The sequence below is a fragment of the Dendrobates tinctorius genome, unplaced genomic scaffold (assembly GCF_039654945.1).
Source record: "Dendrobates tinctorius isolate UK_male_01 unplaced genomic scaffold, ASM3965494v1 ptg000149l, whole genome shotgun sequence".
Classification (NCBI taxonomy): Eukaryota; Metazoa; Chordata; class Amphibia; order Anura; family Dendrobatidae; genus Dendrobates; species Dendrobates tinctorius.
In genome coordinates this window covers 2,637,832-2,661,877 of record NW_027361816.1, presented here as the reverse complement: position 1 = coordinate 2,661,877, position 24,046 = coordinate 2,637,832, and the positions used below count along the sequence as shown (strand labels likewise).

General features: G+C 44.5%; 1 protein-coding gene across 4 annotated transcripts in view; it reads left to right on the top strand.

The window, feature by feature from the left end:
• Positions 1–24,046, top strand: part of TACC2 (transforming acidic coiled-coil containing protein 2) — a 238,908-nt gene that overhangs the window by 13,110 nt on the left and 201,752 nt on the right. For 3 of the 4 annotated variants that reach the window (XM_073546595.1, XM_073546594.1, XM_073546591.1), the window contains exons 1-2: positions 12,908–13,060; positions 13,262–13,335. In XM_073546595.1, the coding sequence (XP_073402696.1) occupies positions 13,297–13,335 (39 nt within the window). In that variant the 5' untranslated portion in view covers positions 12,908–13,060; positions 13,262–13,296. Of the gene's footprint in view, positions 1–12,907; positions 13,061–13,261; positions 13,336–24,046 lie in introns of those variants that run through there. The other variant, XM_073546592.1, reaches the window with a different exon arrangement.

Below are 24,046 nucleotides of genomic sequence, written 5' to 3'. Positions count from 1 at the left end.
AACAATGGGACGCCCACCAATCCCAAGATCTGGGCATACCCAAGCACCCTCGGCAAACCCAAGTAACGAGCACATGCGCTCATCACTAATGACCACTAAAATTATTAATTTGCTTAGTATAATTCAAACTAGATCCTAAGGGAATATAGTCCACTAAACACTTAGGTTTAATCATCTGTCCAGCAGTTTGACATCAATATCATTCTACAATGTTGGCAGCCATCAACTTAAGACACTCCTCAAGATAATCCATATCAATTGTACTCTCCACAGTAATATCGCGTCTAAGCCATCTGTGAGTCAGATGTTACACAAGTGACAAGTTGATCCAGTATAAAAGATGTCTTCTGACAGTCAATGATGCACGTGAGCAATGTGATGTTACATGAGAACGCCCTGCCCATGTGGCGGTACAGGAGTGTAAACCTAACGAAGCATTGCAGCAAGGACTCGGCAACATACACAGTAGTTTGGTTCATTCAGTTCTTACATGGAGTAATGTACGGTTTTCCATAGAGGTAATTCTAGTGACATTCCAGAATAATTTTGAAACCTACCTAGATAAAAGAAATAAGATGGACATTTACTATGAGTAGTCCATAGATGGGAAGAGTTGCCATTGATAAGACCAGCATTTCCCTGCATTACATGCAAAAGTATAATTCCAACTTAAAAAGGAGAACATCCACAAACCAAACACGCTGAAAATAGTGGCCAAAAACACTGTAAGGCTGTGTGCCAACGATGCGATTTTTTAAGCGTTTTTGCCGCGATTTTCGGCGCGAAAACATTTAAAAATCGTGTACAGAACGCCCCCCATGCATTCCTATGGCATTCCGCACATGCTGTGCTAATGCTGTGCTTTTTTCCGTGGCGGAAACGCATTGCAGAAAAAATCGCAGCATGATCATTCTTTTGTGCGGAATTGCAAAGAATTGCCGCGATTCCGCACCCATAGGAATGCATGAGAATCGCTTACTTCCCGCATGTGGCTATGCCCACCATGCGGGAAGTTAAGCGTCTCATGTGCGGTTGGTACCCACGGTGTGGAGGAGAGGAGACTGTCCTCCAGGCCCTGGGTACCATACCCCTGTAAAAAAAAAGACTAAAAAATAAAAGATCGGGGTATATTTACCTTCCGACGTCCCGCGCTGCATTCCCGGCCTAAGCGTTCCCAGTAATGCCTTGCGGCAAGGTCCTGTGATGACGTGGTCTCGCGAGATCGCTAGAGTAACGCGAGACCAACGTCATCACAGGTCTCGCAAGGCATTACTGGGAACGCTGATGCCCGGGATGGCAGCGCGGGACGTCGGAAGGTAAATATACCCCGATTTTTTATTTTTTTATCATTTTTCACATTCTATCTTTTACTATTGATGTCGGGTATTGATGCGCGAGTTTCTCGCATTGCACTCGCAAGTGTGACCCGGCCTTTGGGTTATCCTCATACATCTGCCATTGTTCCAACTTTCTAGACAGCACGAGACATTTGTCTACGTGAAGTTTCTGAAGTAAAATTTGCAAAAGATGAAATGGAACTTGTCCAGAGGATACAGGGTTATTCACCAACTCATGTTGGCTGTGATGTGGCTATAACCATCTAAATATAACAAAGGTGCTATCATCGATATGTGAAAAGCTCATGAACAGAGGCAAATTCATTTGGAAGCCTCCATACACATCAGGTGAAAATGGCATCAGTCTCATATAGACAGATTAATGCCAAACACCATTGGGTCAGGTTATTACATGTCCAGTTCATTCACTTCTAAAGCAAGTGCCTAAGATGTATAGACTGAACTCTTACTATGGGACATCATTTTGCAGGGGGTATGGATCTTTGAAGCAATCAGACACAGACAAGGACTATAGGTTTATTTTGCAGAAAATGCATCTAAGAATCACTGTAAAAACCACATATTTAAAGTCGTTATCCCACCATAGACAATAATATGCCATCAGTGTGTGATCGGTGGCGGTCCAGTCTCTGGGACTTCTACTAAGGCCGGGGTTACACTAGCCGACGCAAAATACGGTCCATATTTTACAGGCGTAATACAGAGGAATGTCCCCTAAATAGTGCTCCATATGTCATCCGTAAGCAAGGTGTGGTCGCGTATTTTGCGCATGTAACCATCCGTATGTAATCCGTATGGCGAGATTTTCTCGCAGGCTTGCAAAATGGACATTTAACGGTTTTGAGGCCTGCTAACTATTTAAATCATTAGCCTACACCCTATTTATTGGCTCTGGAACAGGTGGCTGCCTCCATTCTGTCCATTTGTGACCTTGCCTTGAATAGGTGTGTTGGTGTTATATGGCCAACATGACAGACAGTCTGAGTTTCAACACAACTGAGCAGGTTCTCTTCAACTGGCTTTTGTCACGCCGCTTTGGTCACCCATACCCAGTGATAGTGGATCTGCGGAGGAGGAGACGCATGTGGGTCCATCCACTTTTGAGGCAACGACTCACAAGAGGCCATTTTCACCGCCTCTATTCTTCTCTGCGGGATCATCCGGAAAAGTTTTACAAATACTGTCGCATGAGCCTTGCAACATTTGATCTACTCTTGGAGACAGTGCGCCCTGGGATAACCTTTCAGGACACAAGGATGCGCAAAGCTATATCTGCAGAGGAGCGACTTCTACTCACATTACGGTATGTAATAATAATAATAATAATACATTTTATTTCTATAGCGCCGACATATATGTATTAGACAACCACATTCTCTATGTTCATGATGTGTTGCCCAAAAGTATGTGTATTTTTGTTTTTGGAATAATTTTTTGGCCCTCATCTTACTCCAGATATATTAAAAATTACATACCAGAATGTTATGTGTAATATGTACTGAATATCACGTAGTCATTATGCTAGAAAAAATATGTGTGTTAGTAGATATGAAACAATAAAAAGTTTGGTATGTCTGTAGCTGGTCTTTTTATCATTTTTGCCTTCTAAAATGTTCCATTTCTGTTGTTCTTCAGCTTCCTGTCCACTGGCCTGTCTTATGCCGCCCTCCACCATGAGTTTCTCATTGGAAGATCTACCATTTCTGGCATAGTCAGGTCGACATGCAGTGAAATATGGTCAAGACTACATCAACTCGTCATGCCCAAGCCCAGGATGGAAGACTGGTTGAGGATCTCAAGGGACTTTGAGGATGAATGCCAGTTTCCTAATTGTATTGGGGCCCTTGATGGCAAACATATCCGGGTGCGTAAGCCGCCGAACTCTGGCTCCCAATTCTTCAATTATAAGCAATACTTTTATGTTGTATTGTTGACTCTGGCCGACCCTCAATACAAGTTTATAATTGTCGACATTGGGGCCTATGGAAGGACGGGAGACTCTAGAGTCTTCAATACTTCCATTATGGGTCGGCGGCTACGCACCAACCAGTTGGATCTACCCCCACCACGCCAGCTACCAGGATCCACTCAAGAATCAGTCCCTATGTCCTTGTGGCAGATGAGGTGTTTCAGTTAACGCGCAATGTCATGAGGCCATATCCTTGGCGCAACCTGGACCACCGGCGCCAAATTTTTAACTTGCGCCTATCTCGTGACTGGTGGAGTGTTCCTTTGGGATTCTTTGTGCCAAATGGCGGGTCATACAGTCTGCCATTCAGCTGAGTGAACAAAATGTGAATAAAGTTATCAAAGCATGTGTCGTTCTTCATAACTTCACCAGGGTACATGATTGTTCCTCCTCTGCTGGTGTTGTGCGTGGGTCGGAAAATGTGCGTAGGGCGAGACCACATATCAACCCTCAACATAGACTGCTCTCTGGGCTCAAAGTGCATGATATTTTCACAAATTATTTTATGTCACCTGAGGGGGAAACTTCTTGGCAAGAGCATGCTGTGTCTATGTTATAATTTTTGATTTCTGTCTGTGTAAATATATATATTTCAACCCCTTATGATTCTCTCACTGTTTAATTGCCTTGGTAAGCGTATGTTAGTATGCAAAAACAACAATTATACAAGACCAATATTCCTACATTACAAATGTTGGTAGGTCAGGGGAGGAGAAGGCGGAAGACCAGCCTGTGTTTGCTGCTGGCCAACTTGGCCATCGCCCTGTGTGGGGGCATACTGTTGCCCATGATGTGGGTAGTGTACTGCTTCCTGTGATTGTGGTGGGTACTGGGCTGACTGAAATTGGAGAGGAACCTCTTGTTGGGGCTAGTTGGCCCGTGGCTCATACCCACTAAAATAGCCATGTTGTCCCCAACCAGGTTGGGACCAGCCTCCAACACTGGGTGGGAACAAGTGGCCATATTGGTGAGATTGGCTAGAGGCAGACATATTTGGCTGCTGTGGACAAGGTTGAGTATGGGGAGGAAGGGGGTGAGGTGTAGGCCCACGTGTTTGAGGATCCTCAGAGCCTGCTTGAGCAAGCATGTGTGTGGGGTGTCTAAGGCGCATCAGATTCCTTGGGGAAAGCTGCCACCTCTCCAGATATTCAAATAATTCATATGGGGTATTGGGGTGTGTGCTTGCATCAAGCAGGATCTGAAAACATCCTCGAATACGTAGCCTCACCTCACGTGAAAGGGCCCGAAGATAATGGGCCAGGCTGCGTGAGTACGCCACCTCCCCATCATCATTATTGACTCAAGTAAGGTATTTCAGTACCCCTGTGTCAACATTTGTATGGGTATCTTGGGCAGGGATCTGGCGCCTTCTTCTTCCTCGCTGGGATGGTCCAGCAGGCTGTGGAGAGCCCTGTATCTGGGCAGTTGGGCTGCTGCTGATGTTGCCCTGCTCCTCCTGTATGGTAGATGGTGCTGCAGTAGACGGTCCTGCTTGTGGATGTGCTCCTGGTGGTGGGGTTTATGGTGCAGGCCCTGGGTTTTCAGGAGAGGAAACTTCACCCATGTTTCTTGGAGGGGGAGAAGATGGGCCAGCCACCTCTTCTCCTCCAGCCACAGGATCAATAATGGGCTTTGTATCTGAGCCAGTTTCCCTTTCCGTAAGGTTTGACTGAGTTCTGTTATGAAATAGAACATAGCCAAAATTCCAAACCTGTGTAATGTGGTGTGAGGTATCTACTTACGGTCTCAGATCCAGAATAGGAGCGAGGAAGGAGAGGTGATCATAATATATATTTTCTCTTTGTGTGGCCCGCATCACCACTCCTGGCCCACTACTGACGTTCCCGTCCTTTTGGCGCTGCCTCGAGCGCACAAAAATGCAACACAGTGCGCAAAAGGGCGCAAGCACTGGCAAAAGTGTACCAGTGCACGACCAGCGTACCCAACGCTAACTATAGGGTACACTGATCGCATGCAGTGTCATGCGATCAGAGGAAGAGCTGACCGCAGGAGGCGCGGCCAGGCCGGAGCTTAGCTGCGGCCCTGCTCTGCACCTCCGAACGCAAATCTGAAAGTAGCTTAAGATTTATGGTGAGGCACACACAGAGGCACACGCCACCACGCACCTCACCTGAGTCGTCAAGAGGCATCCATCGGCTCCAACATGCCCCCTCATCAAGGTTGGCGAGAAAATCACAGATCTTGATGAATCTGGACCTGAGTGTTTGGATTTTGTTCTGTGCTGGGGGTTGTTAAAGGATTGTTGAGCAGTGGACAACCCCTTCTATTAAGTCATCTGTCCCTGCTACATTCATATAGATCAGGGGTCTCAAACTTGCGGCCCTCGGGACAATAGTTTGCGGCCCTCACCTCATGGGCCCTCAGGACAATAGTTTGCGGCCCTCACCTCGGCGGGATCACACATGCGAGAATCACGGCCGAGTCTCGCATGTGAAATCCCAGTCACACATAGTACCGCTCATTAAGGTCATGAATATGGACGCCACTCTACTCTCATAGGCGTGGAGCCCATATTCATGAGCTTAATGAGCGGTACCACGTGACGTGTGACCGCGCGCTCATACAGGAAGAAGATGTCGGTGCTGGACCATCGGAGATGCTGCAGGAGGAGGTGAGTATGATGATGGCTAGACAGTCAGAGCAGCCTGCTGTCAGCAGGCAAGGCGTATGAGTCACAGCACATGCAGCAGGAGCAGCCGAGCAGGGACCGGACCACACCACAGACTCAGGTGCACCGGGTTCAGAATGAGCGGTGGGGCGGTGCGGTATATTGCTCTCGTAGGTTTGGACATCAGCCGGCCTTATTGCGAACTTGCGCCATTACCCCGGGCTCAGAAGCGGAGGCGGCCGCAGAAATTGCTGCTCAGCGGGACAGAAAAAAAGCGGAAAATACGCATTGGCTAACACTGAAACAGTGACACCAAGTGGAATTATCTATTACACAGCCCCAAACATGTCTTTTTCAAAGCCTGCAGTGAAGATAAAGGTTGATGATGAGCACAGACAATTTCTAGAAAAGTGGGAAGTGCAATATTTCTTTGTTGAGCACAGGGCCATCCCGACGTGTCTTATTTGCACAGAGAAAGCTGCAGTGCACAAAGAATACAATTTGAAACGTCTTTACATAACTAGACATGCTGAGGAGTCTGCAAAATACCAGGGAGATGAAAGAGCCAACTGGGCTGTTAATCTTAAAAGATATCTACAGAGGCAACAAGATAAGAGAGCAACCAAAGAGAATGATGCAGCAGTGGAAGCTAGCTACGTGGTTAGCGAGATGATTGCTAAAGCAGGAAAGCCATTCAAAGAAGGTGAATTTGGAAAAAAGTGCATATCACAGGCTGCAAGTATTGTCTGTCCAGAAAAGAAAGGTGAGGTTAGCAACATCAGCCTTTCTGCCAACACCGCAGCAGAGCGCATTTCTGACCAGTCAAGTGACATTTATGATCAACTGTGTAAGAAAGCCAAACGTTTCAGTGTCTACTCAGTCGCTCTTGATGAGACCACAGACATCACCGACACTGCCCAGCTCGCAATCTATGTCCGTGGTGTTGATGACAATTTTGAAGTTATAGAGGAGTTGCTCACAGTGATTCCAATGCATGGCCAGACCACCGCTCAGGAGATATTTCACCAGCTGTGTGATGCCATTGAGAATGCCGGTTTACCTTGGAGGAGGTTTGTTGGAATAACAACTGATGGAGCGCCATCAATGACAGGGAGGAAAAATGAACTGGTGGCACTTGTTAAAAAAAAACTGGAAGAGGAAGGTGTGGAGGAGGTCATTGCTCTGCACTGCATTATCCATCAGCAGGCCCTTTGCAGCAAATCCCTGAAGTTTGACAATGTGATGTCTTTCGTTGTGAAATGCATCAACCAAATCAGATCCAGGGGCTTAAACCACAGAAGGTTTCGTGCTTTTTTAGAGGAAATGTAGTCAGAATATGGGGATGTGCTCTACTTCACCGAGGTACGTCGGCTCAGCAGGGGAAACATATTGAAGAGATTTTTTGAGTTGAGAGCGGAAGTGAAAGCCTTCATGGAGAAAGATGGGGCTGCTGTTCCTGTGCTAAGTGATCCAAAATGGCTCATGGACTTATCTTTTTTTGTTGATATCACACATGAGCTTAATGTACTGAACAAGAAGTTACAAGGCCAGGGGCAACTTGTCAGTGCTGCCTATGACAACGTGAGAGCATTCTCTACAAAACTTATGTTAAGGGCCTGTCACACTAAGCGATATCGCTGTAACGTCACTGGTTTTTGTGACGCAGCAGCGATATTGCTAGCGATATCGCTATGTCTGATACCTCCGACCGGCTCCCCCGCTGGTTATTGCTGATCGCGTGAGAACGTCCTGGACCGTTTCTTGTCGTCAGCTTCCTGCTGGGCTTCCTGTGCCGCCGACCGACGCGTGGATGCGGACGTCAGGATCGCCTCGTCTTACAGGTAAGTAGCGACCCCCCGACCGCTGCTATGTTGCTGGTGAGATCTGCCTGTGTGGCAGCTCACTAGCGACCACTTAGCGATGTACCAGCGATCCTGACCGCGTCATATCGCTGGTCGGGATCGCTGGTGCATCGCTAAGTGTGACAGTACCTTTATGGAAAGCCCAGCTTTCTCAGACAAACCTTTGCCATTTCCCATCATGCAAGGCACTCATGGAAGCAGTCACACCATTCAGTGGTGAGGAGTATATGGATGTCATTTTGAAGCTACAGGAGGAATTTCATCACAGATTTGCGAACTTCAAGATGCACAGAGCCACATTTCAAATTTTTGCGGACCCCTTCTCCTTTGATGTGCAAGATGCCCCTCCTGTGCTTCAAATGGAGCTCATTGACCTGCAGTGCAACTCTGAACTCAAAGCCAAGTTCAGGGAGGTGAGTGGAGGAGCAGACAAGCTCGAGCAATTTTTGAGAGAATTGCCCCCCAGCTTCCCTGAGCTTTCCCGAATGTTCAAGCGGACCATGTGTTTTTAGGAGCACATACTTGTGCGAAAAGCTCTTCTCTACCTTGAACTTCAATAAGTCCAAGTACAGGTCCAGACTTACTGATGAGCATCTTCAAGCCCTACTGAGGGTCTCAACTGCTTCCTCCCTTAAGCCAAATGTGGCTCGGCTGCCAGATCTCTAGCAGCATGAAGTAGGCAGAAGAAGCCAAGTTCAAAACAGTTTATGTTCAATGTTCCATTCATGTTCAGAAAGTTAAATATCAAAGAACTGTTAATACACACATCTGAATAATAATAATTACATTTCTCTAGTCAGCAACTATATGTGGTTTCTTCAGTCTTCTATATCTGCTGTATTATTATCATTTTCATTTTATTTATTACTGATTGATTTTTTTTCTTATGATTTTGTTAATTTATTTTTATTTCTTAACACAAAATAAGATGAAAAAATAAAGACATTTGATAACATTGGAATGTTTTTGTAAGAGCTTTTCTTGTGGAAAACCTGATGCGGCCCAGCCTCACCCAGATTCTACCTCCAGCGGCCCCCGGGTAAATTGAGTTTGAGACCCCTGGTCTAGACTATGTACTGTGAGATTATCAGCAGCAGATAGTTTGCTACAATGTATCAGTCTGAAATATCCATTGTTCTGCTCCATTGTCTAGACTAGATACAATTGTATCTATTTCTCAGCAGAAGAGGTATGTAGCAATTTTTTTCCTCTAAATCTAAGGCCCAATTCAGACATCAATTTTTTTCACAAATGAGGAAAACGGACCGCTTATTCTGATAAGAGTTTGATGACAGTGTGATCACAGTGTCATCTAATTTTTTCTTATGTGGAGAAATCGTAAAAATAAATTCTGCATCCATTCTGAGAGTCCATGAAAATTGAACTGAACTCAGATGTCATCTAAGTGCAGTTCAAATTTTTCACGGGCCCATTGACTTACATTGCCGATTTTAATCAGTTGTCTTTGTTATTTTCCGCTGATAACTCAGCCCAAGGTAAAAAATCGGACATGTAAATGGCCCCATAGGCTATCACAGGTACAAATGATATCCCTACAAAACAGCGCTCGTCCGCAAAAATTGAACTTTTGAATGAGGTCTCATTCACTGACAGCAAACGTGTTATTTGAAAAAAGGAAACTGAGACAGAGTGTATTAGAAAGTTGTAAAACGAAAAAAGTGGTTTGGTACTGTGGGGAGGTTGGCCTGACCGATGAATCTGCTTTCAGTGAGAGGCAGAGGGAATAGCTCAGTGTAGGAATAGAAGCACTGAGATGAAGAAGAATAGGGTGCCGTACTGAGTGTGACCATTAGAGGGCATTGGGGAGCACAGAGGAGAGTAGTTATGTAACTACCACAGGTCAAGGTCACTCTCATTGGTCAAAGGTGACTGTCAGGTGACAGTGGGTGGGGCTACCTAGGCTGGTAGTATAAAGGCTGAGGGAAGGTTCCAGATGGGTCAGTCAGCCAGGGGAGCTCACTGGATAGGAGGTTCTGCTGCGCAGGGAAAGGCAGTGGAGAACCTCAAAGAGCCTGACAGTGGAGACGGTCACGGGGGGGGGGGTGTCCCAAAAGCACAGTAGCATCAGATGGAGAAAGTCTGAGCGAATTAAGGGACAGTGTACTCTGAACGGTGAAGCGCTGTGGTGGATGTGCCTAGGGCAGCCATAGTGAGGAGAACCGCAGAGGACACCACGACGGTGACACAGAGCAAGTAAAGGTACCCGGGTCTGTGTGAAAAGAAATTGTCAAAAGTCCTGCCATGAACCTTGGAAGGGTGGTGAATAAACTCAGACCTGTTGAATGTAAGCTCTGTTTTAGTCTCCAGTCTGTTTGCGTCAAGAAGTGGGTCACCCCCCAGTTCTGTGGGATCAGCACACCTCTCCCGCCTATCAGCAGCAGCACCAGCGCATCATTGCCTCATCTCCCTCAGCCCTGCCCAAAAGCCTACAGTACCGTGTTAGCCAGTAGAAAAAAATATATAAAGTGCTCTCATTGAAAGAAACAAAATAGGAATCTTGTGGGTGTGATACCTTTTAATGGCTAACAAATAATAGTAAAAGATATTACAAAGCAAGCTTTCGGGACAACTTACGTCCCTTCATCAGGATGATATAACAAAATATTTGATGAAACCTTATTTATATACAGTTTAAAGCACATGCTGGTGTGATACATGGACATTTCAATAAACAAATACTGAGCTAGAAGAGAGAATCCTTAATTAGGTAAGACTACATAAGTGGTGTGAAAGTTCTGTGAGATCAAAGGGCTATTTGGAGGAAATAGCTCAGATATGGTAATAGGCCATAAAACCTTCTGACAAATTGAGTCCTGTGTGAATAGAGTCAAAGATTGTAATGAATTTATGTTCCCACACCCTTCAATGCCTCTGTGATTAAAAATTGCCTTTTAAAATGACAACTTTCATATTGTCTATGTTTTGTCCTGGATCACAGAAATGTTTAGCCACAGGTAAATGGGTTTTTTTGTCTGTGATTGTATGACGATGAGACCTCATCCTTGCTCTCAGTCTCTGTCCTGTTTCTCCAACATAGAGGCCACCCACAGGATATATATTGCATTGAATTAAATACACCACATTGGAAGAGGAACATGTGAATGTCCTGGGGATCTTATAGTCCTGCTGTGTGTTGGGAATTTGGATTTTGTCTTTGGTATCTATATGAATGCAGGTTTTGCATCTTCTCCCATTGCAAGGATATGTCTCTCTTGGTGAATCTGAGGGCATTGAACTTCAGATAATGATGTTTCTTAGATTGGGAGGTTGCCTGTAACATAGCAAGGGGGGGTCTTTGAATAGTGTTTTTAACCGGTCATCCTTGTGTAGGATATGGTGAAGTTTCTTAGCCATTTTTCTCAGTATTTCAAGCTGTAGGTTGTAGGTCACTACCAGAGGTACACAATGATTTTCCTCTTTTTTTCTGTATTGAAGTACTTGACTTCTAGGGATCCTTGTGGCCCTAACGACCTGATCATCAATGGAGGTGGGATGGTAACCTTGATTTTAAAAATGACATTTTAAGCAGGGTTAGGTGTTCATTCCTGTCCTTGGGACTGGAACACATACGGTTATATCTGAGGGCCTCGCTGTAGACAATGTGTTTAGGATGGAAGCTGTCCCATTTGAGGTATGTGGGACGGTCAATTGGTTTCCCATACACGGATGTTTGGAATGAACCATTTTGGATTTTTATGGTCGTGTCTAGGAAGTTGATTTTTGTTTTTGAGTGGTCTAATGTCAAGTTTATGGTTGGATGAAATTTGTTGAATTTGTCATGGAAATTTAGAAGTTCTTGTTCAGGCTCAGCCCAGATTATTAAGATGTCATCGATGTAACGGAAATAGGCAAAGGGGTTGATGGAACAGGATGTTAAAAAATCATTTTCCAGTTTAGCCATGAAGAGGTTAGCGTACTGGGGTGCCATTTTACTTCCCATAGCGGTGCCAGTGTGTTGTAGGTATAGCTCCTCACCGAAAGAGAAAAAGTTATGTGTGAGAATGAATCTGGTAAGTGCTATTACAGACTTGGAGGGGATCCCATTGGCCTCAAGAAAGATTCGGCAGGCGGTTAGTCCATCTTCGTGTGGGATGTTGGAATATAAGGATTCGACGTCCTTGGTGGCTAAGATGGTGCTGTCGGAGAGGGGACCTATCGTGGATAGCATATTCAGCAGGTCTGTAGTTTCCTGTATATAGCTGGCTGTCTTCCTTACCAGCGGCTTGAGGATGTTTTCAACCCACCCTGAGATTTTTCCAGTGAGTGTTCCCACCCTAGAGATGATTGGCCTCCATGGGTTTCCTGGCTTATGAATCTTGGGAAGCATATAGAATGTTCACATCCTTGGATTCTCGGGTATTAAGTCCAGAAGGTTTGTGGGGTCTGTGCATAGACATTTGATGACTCTTTTCAGCTCCCTCAGATATTTTGGAGTTGGGTCATCATCCAGTTTGGTGTAGTACTGTATATCCATCAGTTGTCTGTGTGCCCCTCTTTGATGTAGTCAGTTGTATTAAGGAGAACTATGGCACCACCTTTATCCGCAGGCTTAATTGTGATCTCCCTGTTGTTCTTAAGGCCGTGAATCGCCTTTTTCTCCTGCAAACTGATATTAGACGTTTCCTTTGCTTTATAAATAAGGTTTCTTCAACTATTTTGTTATATCAGCCTGATGAAGGGACGTAAGCAGTCCCGAAAGCTTGCTTTGTAACATCTTTTACTATTATTTGTTAGCCATTAACAGGTATCACACCCACAAGATTCCTATTTTGTTTCTCTCACTGAGAGCACTTTATATATTTAGAAAGTTGTGGAACTTTTTATTTATTCTGTGATTAAACTTTATTTACATAAAAATCAAGTGAATTCCTTTGTAAGTGAAACGTGATCACAGAATCTCTGCAGCTGTATAGGTGACAGATGATCCTGGATTAATTGTGTCCTCTACTTCCTAGGTTTCTTGCTAGGGGCGGGTGCTGACAGTGTGTGTTTAGCAGGTTTGGTGTGATGATGGGCGGGTCTCAGATAATAGTTTTATTTTAGCTATTAGTGCAAGAGCAAGAAAAAAACAACATTAATTCTGCATGTACAGTCAAGGAGCGTATGCCACAATCCACAGCTGCAGACAGCACCCTGGATGGAAACTCCCCAGTGAGGGAGGAATTAGGAATCTTACAGCGAGGGCCTGCAGAAGAAACTACTGGACTACATGAAAACTACTGTAAGTGTCAGCGCTCTAAGGGAATGGAACGATAAATCACTGTGCTCTCTGCCTAGATGTTTTGTTGATGGTCTCTAGTGGCTGGGATATGTTAAAATATGCTGGAAAGATGATGCAAACCCCAGTAGGACACTGACCCCAATAAGTGTCGTAATTTACCTTTCTGATAAATCTGTAATTGGCTTTATCTTTTTCCCCCAGATTCTGGCACATGATATTACACCAGAGAGTACAGTATGGGAAATGACAACAGCCACAATAAAGAAGTCCCTAAGGTGAGTGGATCTATTATGAAATGATCTGTTTTAAAGGGGTTGACCTACTTGGACAACCCCTTCTGAATCCCTATGTTTTCCCTCAGTAAAATAATAACAACTAAGCTCACCTCCGGTGTCGGCGAGATTCTTGCGGTGTTACCACATCGGCTCTCCTGAGGCTCTCGTGACATTGTTATGTCAAGTGATCCCTGCGGCCAATCAGCGCTGGTTTTACTCTCCCATCCTAAAGGCATAATTGACAATCGGAGGAAGTCAGAGCTGCGACCACTCTCTCACTTCTTCCAGATGGCTTGATTTGTCTGAAGGAGGCAAGAGTGAAGCCAGGGCCTGATTGACCTCAGAGATCGCATAACATAACAATGTCATGCAATCCCTGGGAGAAACAGCGCCCACACTGTTGGTATATACAGGAGCTGGGGAGCAGAAAAGCGCAATAGGGTCTTACCCTGAATAAAATTTGTAAAAATTATTTGGTGGTGCTAACCTGGTAAGGTTGTGAATTCCACAGCAATGAAGGAGTATGAATATCTAGCTGCTACAGATCCACGGGTCATCTGATGGATGTAGGAGAGAAATCGTGGATTTTTATGTGCTGCTGTATTAATGCGTTTTTAAATTTACACTTTTCTAAGTACACACACTCCTTCCTCAGGATATAACCACAATGTGCTCCTTCTAGTCTCCGCTTGATTCCATGAAGTGGTCATATGCTCTCTATCCATGTGATCACTGCAGCCAATTATTGGTCTCATGTCATTCACCTCATCATCACCGCTACGATCAGGGACGGACATATCATTGGTGCAATCTGTGTGGCCACACAGGGGCCCAAGAGGTAAGGGGGCCACTTCCAAAGTAGGTGGAATTGCACATTATGATGAGCTATTGGACTGAAAAGTGCCCATAGATTGCTCTTGCACAGAGGTCCTTTTCTTTCAGTGTCCGCTAGCGGCTACATCCAGTGATCAGCTGCAGCAGGCTAAATGCTACATCACCGCAGAAAAGGAAAAACTGATCTCTGTGGGTTTGTTTCTGTTAATTTTTGCCGTTTACTGCCTTTAGCTAAAGTTTTGTGCATTCCAGAAAACCCTTGAAAGGGCTCGTTCAGACAAGCGTATTATGCCGACGTGTCCTGTCCACCATAACTTTGGAGAGCCCAGGACCCTGGTTATTGAATAAGGCTGCTCATATGACAGTTTTATCACACGGACCTTGTATCCATGTGACAAATATTGCGGCATACACTGTTTTCTTCTATTTTTGGATGAGACTCGCACACTTAAGTCTATGGGGGAACAATAAAAAAAAAAGAATCCTATAAGGATCCGCCGTATTGTATTCACTTTTACAAATTCATTGTAATTATTAATAGAGGACACTGTATTTGCCCTTGTATGTATACTACGTGTTGATTTATAAAAGCGGATGCCAAAAACAGAAACATGGATGAAATACATATATCAATATGAACGAAAATCATACTTTTTTTGCTGGATGAAAATTGGACCATGTTTCGTACACTCGTCTGATCCCAGCCTAGAGCTGAGCTGCAGGGATCCACGGGATCCACTTATAAACCACTTCAAGTTTCTCAACTAGAATTAAAAGAATGAATATTTCGAGGCTGTTGGTTTCAATATCAGGTCAAGTAGTAGGATACTTGAATTACTGCAGCCCCTTACTTTCTCTCCGCTGATGCTGAGACATAGATAAATATGGGGAAAGAGAGAGAAAAGTAAAATACAGTGGGGCAAAAAAGTATTTAGTCAGTCAGCAATAGTGCAAGTTCCACCACTTAAAAAGATGAGAGGCGTCTGTAATTTACATCATAGGTAGACCTCAACTATGGGAGACAAACTGAGAAACAAAAATCCAGAAAATCACATTGTCTGTTTTTTTTTTCATTTTATTTGCATATTATGGTGGAAAATAAGTATTTGGTCAGAAACAAAATTTCATCTCAATACTTTGTGATATATCCTTTGTTGGCAATGACAGAGGTCAAACGTTTTCTGTAAGTCTTCACAAGGTTGCCACACACTGTTGTTGGTATGTTGGCCCATTCCTCCATGCAGATCTCCTCTAGAGCAGTGATGTTTTTGGCTTTTCGCTTGGCAACACGGACTTTCAACTCCCTCCAAAGGTTTTCTATAGGGTTGAGATCTGGAGACTGGCTAGGCCACTCCAGGACCTTGAAATGCTTCTTACGAAGCCACTCCTTCGTTCCCCTGGCGGTGTGCTTTGGATCATTGTCATGTTGAAAGACCCAGCCACGTTTCATCTTCAATGCCCTTGCTGATGGAAGGAGGTTTGCACTCAAAATCTCACGATACATGGCCCCATTCATTCTTTCATGTACCCGGATCAGTCGTCCTGGCCCCTTTGCAGAGAAACAGCCCCAAAGCATGATGTTTCCACCACCATGCTTTACAGTAGGTATGGTGTTTAATGGATACAACTCAGTATTCTTTTTCCTCCAAACACGACAAGTTGTGTTTCTACCTCACAGTTCCAGTTTGGTTTCATCAGACCATAGGACATTCTCCCAAAACTCCTCTGGATCATCCAAATGCTCTCTAGCAAACTTCAGACGGGCCCGGACATGTACAGGCTTAAGCAGTGGGACACGTCTGGCACTGCAGGATCTGAGTCCATGGTGGCGTAGTGTGTTACTTATGGTAGGCCTTGTTACATTGGTCCCAGCTCTCTGCAGTTCATTCACTACATCCCCCCGCGTGGTTCTGGGATTTTTGCTCACCGTTCTTGTGATCATTCTGACCCCACGGGGTGGGATTTTGCGTGGAGCACCAGATCGAGGGAGATTATCAGTGGTCTTGTATGTCTTCCATTTTCTAATTATTGCTCCCACAGTTGATTTCTTCACTCCAAGCTGGTTGGCTATTGCAGATTCAGTCTTCCCAGCCTGGTGCAGGGCTACAATTTTGTTTCTGGTGTCCTTTGACAGCTCTTTGGTCTTCACCATAGTGGAGTTTGGAGTCAGACTGTTTGAGGGTGTGCACAGGTGTCTTTTTATACTGATAACAAGTTTAAACAGGTGCCATTACTACAGGTAATGAGTGGAGGAAAGAGGAGACTATTAAAGAAGAAGTTACAGGTCTGTGAGAGCCAGAAATCTTGATTGCTTGTTTCTGACCAAATACTTATTTTCCACCATAATATGCAAATAAAATGAAAAAAAAACAGACAATGTGATTTTCTGGATTTTTTTTTCTCAGTTTGTCTCCCATAGTTGAGGTCTACCTATGATGTAAATTACAGACGCCTCTCATCTTTTTAAGTGGTGGAACTTGCACTATTGCTGACTGACTAAATACTTTTTTGCCCCACTGTATGAGCCTTCAGTAAAGGGGGAGTGCCAGACAAGAGTAAAATATGAGAAGTTTATTAACAAAATAATTTTAAAATTACACCAAAATTAGACAAGATTTGTGCAGGACAAGGCAGAGTGCACTCCAAGCAACACAAATAAATTCATGTGAACCAGGCATATATTGTAGTGTATAGTTTATAGACCAGAAGCAAATACCCAATTTGTCAAGTTATAATACCCATGTGGGTTATAAAATCAATAGGGGTAAGAGACTGGACTAATAAACATAAGATCAACAGAGATTGACTTATGCCCCCTTGGAAGAAGCGGCTTTAAGCGAAACGCGCGTCAGGGTTCCACTCCCAGCAACATCACCAGGTAATATCTATTATTCAGCAGCCATTTTGATCAGCCTACTTTCATTGCCAGTATGCTACATCATTTGCACTTTATGTATGTGCTTTACTTTTTTGGACATTTTTCAGCTACATTGCTGTACACACATGTGTATATACTGTATATGCCTATAGCACCTTGGCACGTTGCACTTTTCCCATATTATACTAGTATATGGTTGCACTGTTGCTCTTATGTTTATTAGTCCAGTCTCTCACCCCTATTGATTTTATAACCCACATGGGTATTATAACTTGACAAACTGGGTATTTGCTTCTGGTCTATAAACTATACACTACAGTATATGCCTGGTTCACATGAATTTATTTATGTTGCTTGGAGTTCACTTTGCCTTGTTCTGCACAAATCTTGTCTAATTTTGGTATAATTTTAAAATTATTTTGTTAATAAACTTCTCATATTTTACTCTTGTCTGGCACTTCCCCTCTTTTGGGTTTATTGTCATCTTTTGGAAGTTGACTTATTATATTTATGGTCCCTCCTTTTGGTTTTCTATATGAGCCTTCAGGTTGCCTTTTGTGTGACAGTATACCTCTATATAGAAAAATGTATTTTACACTAGTCCAATGAATGGTAATAGTCTATAACAGGTGTGGCGAATCTCCAGCCTGCAGGATGTTCACAGCCCACGATGTCCCTTTCTCCAGGTTCCGGACATATTCCTCAGGCCGAGATCGCAGTGCGCTTTAATTTTTCCTGACACTGCGCGCACACACATGCAGTATTCACTTCTGAATGCTGCAGTGCATGCAATGAAAGGTCACATCCTGTGCCAGCATCAGGACATATGTGGATGGAGTCAGTGTGCTCCAGTTCAATTGACGACAATGACAGCAGTGGCAGAACCACCCCCTCCTGGGAAGTATATGCCCCAGCCCCTCCTGTGATGTAAATGCCCCAGCATCTAATGTGATGTATATGACCCAGCCCCTCCTGTGATGTATATGCCACAGCGTCTAATGTGATGTATATGACCCAACGTCTCCTGTGATGTATTTGACCCAGCATTTCCTGTGACGTATATGACCCAGCATCTCCTGTGATTTATATGCTCTAGCGTTTCCTGTGATAGATATGCCCTAGCATCTTCTGTGATATATATGCCCCAGCATCTCCTGTGATATAAATGCCCTAGCGTCTCTTGTGCTTTATATTCCCTAGCATCTCCTGTGATGTATATGCCTTAACCCCAGTGTATCTTATGTAATGCATATGCTCCAGGCCCAGTGTTTCCTATGTGATGTATGTGCTGCAGCCCCAGTATCTCCTATGTGATGTATATCCTACAGCCCCAGTGTTTCTTATGTAATATATATCCTGGCAGCACGGTGGCTCAGTGGTTAGTGCTGCAGCCTTGCAGCGCTGGGGTCCTGGGTTCGAATCCCACCAAGGACAACATCTGCAAGGAGTTTGTATGTTCTCCCCGTGTTTGCGTGGGTTTCCTCCGGGCACTCCGGTTTCCTCCCACATTCTAAAGACATACTGATAGGGAATTCAGATTGTGAGCCCCATCGGGGACAGTGATGATAATGTGTGCAAACTGTAAAGCGCTGCGGAATATGTTAGCGCTATATAAAAATAAAGATTATTATAAAAATAATAAAAATAAAGATTATTATCCTGCAGCCCCAGTGTCTCCTATGTGATGTATATGCTGCAGCCCCAGTGTCTCCTATGTGACGTATATGCTGCAGCCCCAGTGTCTCCTATTTGATGTATATGCTGCAGTACCAGTGTCACTTATGTGATGTACTGTATATGGTACAGCCCAGAGTGTCCTATGTGATGTATATGCTGCAGCCCCCATGTCTCCTATTTGATGTATATGCTGCAGTCCCAGTGTCTCGTATGTGATGTATATGGTGTCATGATTTGGACAGGGTTAATGCTCTGCCCCCTCAGGGTTAATTGTCGTGGCCTCCTTTTGGATCTGGGAGGGATATTTATACCCACTCTGGACTAGGAGTCTCTGTCAGTTATACTCCTGCCCTCTGCTCAGTTAAGTTGACCCTGGTGTTTTTTTGTGTTTGTGCCTTGTGCCTGCACTGTGTGTATGTTCCCTGGTTCTGATCCAGTCTGTCCCTCACTTTGCTACTGCCTGTTCATTCTGTACCTCATTGTTCGCCTCTTTTGGTAATTGACTTCGGCTTGTCTCCTGACTTCGTTTTTGTCTCACTCCTTTTGTCCTGTGCTGTCCTCCTGTTACTGACCTTGGCTAAGTCTGACCCCGCTCCCAGCATTGCCGGTTCTTACTTTCCCCCTTGTGCTCCCCAGTTCACACGAGTACTAGTTCTAACCTTTAGGACCTTCCTGCTCTGGTCATGTGACCTGCTAGGTCCTTGTCTGTGTCTCTGCACACCTTCGTTTCTGCCTGCTTCTTTCTCCTTCCCTCCCCCTCTGGAGAGTGTGCTCAGTAAACACAGTCTTCTTCGGTACTGTCCTCTCTCTAATGTGTATGCACCACACACACTGTCTGTCTCCTGACATATGGTACAGGCCCAGTGTTTCCTATGTGATGTATATGCTGCAGCCCCGTTTCTCCTATTTGATGTATATGCTGCAGCCCCAGTGTCTCCTATGTGATGTATATGCTGCAGCCCCAGTGTCTCCTATTTGATGTATATTCTGCAGTCCCAGTGTCTCCTATTTGATGTATATGCTGAAGCCCCAGTGTCTCCTATGTGATTTATATGCAGCAGCCCCAGTGTCTCCTATTTGATGTATATGCTGCAGTCCCAGTGTCTCCTATTTGATGTATATGCTGCAGTCCCAGTGTCTCCTATGTGATGTATATGCTAAAATACAAAATCCAAAATCCATCACTAATGACTGATAGGACAGGGCGAAGTCACATCCCAAATCCAGACAGACAAGCACCAGCTCCAATAGTAAATAGAGAACAGGAGAAAAAAAGGGGAGCCAAATAGTGTCCTCAAAAGTAGATTAATAAAATTAATTTTTATTTAGTAAGTACTAACAACAATATCAAAAAATTGCAAAATCAGTGAAAATGCAGAAAACCTAACCCAGGTTACCCATACTCTCATTAATACCCCATGTCATATCATCAGGTGGTCGGTTTTATGGCAAACATATGGGCTAGTACAGAGTAACAATCAACATGTATAGCAGCTGCCATAGTAATTTAGGCTCCATAGATAGAGCCTTATTGCACAGAGTCCCAATATCAAAAATAGCAGCAATGCCTGTTTAAGAATGATAAAGTGCCCAAGCTTACCAGGGAGAGGAGGCAGGGAAGCAGCGGGAGATATGGTGCACCCCAACGCACGTTTCACGGCAGCGCAGGGCTGCTTTCTCAAGGTTAGGTTTTATGCATTTTCACTGGTTTTGCAATTTTTTTATATTGTTGTTAGTACTTATTAAATAAAAATTAATTTTCTTAATCTACTTTTGAGGACACTATTTTGCTCCCCTTTTTTTCTCCTGTTCTCTGTGATGTATATGCTGCAGCCCCAGTGTCTCCTATGTGATGTACATGCTGCAGTCCAAGTGTCTCCTTTGTGATGTACAGTATATGCTGCAGCCCCATTGTCTGCTATGTGATGTCTATACTGCAGTCATCCCACTGCTTGAGCTCTATAAATGTTAAATGAGCAGTGATGAATTTCCCCCTGGGAAGAGACCTGCAGTGTAATACACATCTGTGCTCTGAACAATTTACTGCTGCCAGTTCTTTTCAAAATTCAACGCAAAGAGTCGCCTACTCTCCAGACTGACAAAAGTCTGGAAAAGTAGTTGCTAGTAGTTGCTATACCATCTAACATCACAGCCGCACCAAAGAGAACCAGGTTCAGCCGTCACATTAAGGGGGAGTTAATTAAATGTTTGACCTAATATAGCAGGAAACTTTTCAAGTGGATAACTTTGTACTGCCCCGAATGATGGTGTAAATATCCAAATGACCCTTAGCAGAAAAAAGATTCCCCACTCCTGCTGTATAAGCAGTTGTTTGGTGATTGGAGCCTTGTGGATGTGATCGGGGAACACGCCAGGTGTTTTCCTAGTTGTAGTTTATTTACTGAGCAGTGAAGTGCCCTAAGATGATACTTTTATAACAAAACCCTTACATTTTATTATCTGCTTACGGGTGCTTTTGGATCGCCCGCCAGGGCAGTGGGGTACTCGGTACCGGGCCGGTATCTCAGAGGGAAGGTCACAGTAGCGGTGACCCGGTCCGCGGCCCTGGGCATCCATGTAAAAGGGGTTAAGAGTGGCTGATTAAAGTTTATAAGTGGATGATACGTGACGCCACCTGTGGTGATCGGCAATGAAGGTGTTAAGCCGACGCTGCGGTGCAGATCCTCTGGGACAGATGGTGTGGGGCAGCAATGATGTTGTAGCCCTCCACAGGTAGGGCTGTAGTCCCAGGGCAGTGAGGATAGGTGTTGAGGAAGAGGGTGTAGTGTCTGGCACAGAGATGTAGCAGTGCAGTGCAGACACAATAGAGTGCAGTTTCTTTTACTTTTACTTTGCTTGGTAAATGCAGTTCAGAATTCCAGATTACAGATGGAACAAAGGCTGGCCGGCCTGGAAGCAACTTAGGAATCTCTCTATGAAGATGGGTTGTGTAGTCTCCTTTCTAGCCCTTATCTTAGGTACTTGCAGTACTGTGTTACACTGAAGTTCCACTTGCTTGTTCTCATCTAGAACTCCCTCGTATGGCAGACAGCTGTAGCCTTCTTCTTCTTCTGGCTCACCCGTTGCTGTTGTGCCTCCGAGTCTTATATGGGAACAGAGCATTTACAGCTTCCTATTCCTCCGGTTTCTGCTGCAGGAACATCAGTATCCATACAACCTTGGAGACTGGGCTCCAGATCATGCGCTATAGCTAGAAGTGAGCTCTGAACTCTGCTCAATCTTCCAGCTCCTCTCCTCACATCCACACATGTTGCCCTCCTCACACAAACTCCTAATTTCCCCTTCCCGGCCCCCAGAGAGCAGCTCTTCCCCCCGTTTTGGGTTCAGAGCTCCCTCTGCTGGCCTGGAGTGGGAGCTGTGTTGTGTGTTGTGATTAACTGACAGAGAGATCCTTCATTGCTTCCAAGCATGACATCACACTCCCTAGGAGGAAGGTAATGCCACTGTGGCGACCATACTCCAGGGGGCGCCACATTCCCCCCTAGTGCAATTAAGTACTCCAGGACTGAAGAAAACATGCAAAACATATAAAACTGATGAACAATTGTAAATGTAACAAGATTTCAAAAATGAAAAATTACAAAAACCAAAAGCTTAAAAATAGTCCTGATGACGATTAGTCCATGCGTTAATGTCCATAGTCCATTTCCTGAGCAGTTGGTAAACTATGTACAAGATAGTTTTGGCCACACATTGTCCTGTGGTCCAATTGTCCATCAAAAACAGAGCAGATTGTTCAAAAAGAGTTCTTACAGAGTGTCTGTAGGCACATAAACTTGAAAAGGTTGCATATTTACATTTTACCATTTGTATAACTTAGGCTGGTTTCACATTTGCGTTTTTTAGCGCTGGAAAAAAACGCATATGTGCGCATGCGTTTTTTCCCCTATATTTAACATGGGTGCGCATACCTGCGCGCTTGTAAGCGCATGTATGCGATTTTCATGCGCTGCGTTTTTTTGGGGTGTGCGTTTGTATTTTCCAGACGCAGCATGTTGCATTTTTTGGCCCTGCAAAAAAGCGCATGCGCACATATGCGCACGTTTTGCGCTAAAAATGGCCATTATAGCCTATGGATGCGCATATGTGCGCACTGGCATGCTCATGTATGCGTTTTTTTGCATATGCGTATTTTTTTTTAACCATGGAATTTAAGGGTTTGGGTTAGAGTTAGGGTTAGTTAAGGTGGTTTAGGGTTAGGGTTAGGGTCAGGGTCAGGGTTAGGGTTGGGGTTTGGGTCAAGTATGGTTTGGTTAAGGGTTAGGGTCAGGGTTAGGGTCAGGATTAGGGTTAAGTATGGTTTGGTTAAGGGTTAGGGTCAGGGTCAGGGTTAGGGTTAGGGTTAGGGTCAGGGTTAGGGTTAAGTATGGTTTGGTTAAGGGTTAGGGTCAGGGTTAGGGTCAGGATTAGGGTTAAGTATGGTTTGGTTAAGGGTTAGGGTCAGGGTTAGGGTTAGGGTCAGGGTTAGGGTTAGGGTTAGGGTTAAGTATGGTTTTGTTAAGGGTTAGGGTCAGGGTTAGGGTCAGGATTAGGGTTAAGTATGGTTTGGTTAAGGGTTAGGGTCAGGGTTAGGGTTAGGGTCAGGGTTAGGGTTAGGGTTAGGGTCAGGGTTAGGGTTAGTAAAGTCATGGTTTGGGTTAGTGTGAGGGGCCACCTAATGTTGGAAAAAAACGCAAACGCGGTAAAAACGCACTAAAAACGCATAAAAACGCTGCGTTTTTTTCATGCATGCTCATAAAAATGCTTGAAAAAAACGCAGCAGTTGTATGCTTTTGTATGCGTTTTTTCAATGCGTTTTTTTGCGGGAAAAACGCGCTGCAAAAAAAAGCAAGTGTGAAACTAGCCTTATTTAGATACGAAACCTTAGGGGTGGTATACCTTGGGTACTACGGACAGACCTACGTAGCACTGGTGTTGGTAAACTGGGTAGTAGCCGTCTACAAACTCTTAGACTCACTGTGGGCATGACAGATTCACCATTGGCAGGGTGAGGATTCTCTGGCTCCACTGCTGGTGTGGCATCCGCTGTCTGATCTTCCTGATTTTCAGGGTTGTCTTGAGTCTCTGCTACTTCAGTTGCAGTAGGCTGGGGAAAGATTAGGACAGGAACTACGATGGCTTGATCCACTCTTTTCCAGGTTGCAGGAAATTGTCATGATCTGCTTAGTTCATGGGATTAGGTAGTTCAGAGGTTAATCTGGACGGCCTCACTCTGAGATTCTGGGAGGCTTTTTATAGCCTCATTGTGGACTCATTCCTAGTCACTTATACTCAGATCTTTGGCCGAGTGTTTGTGACCCT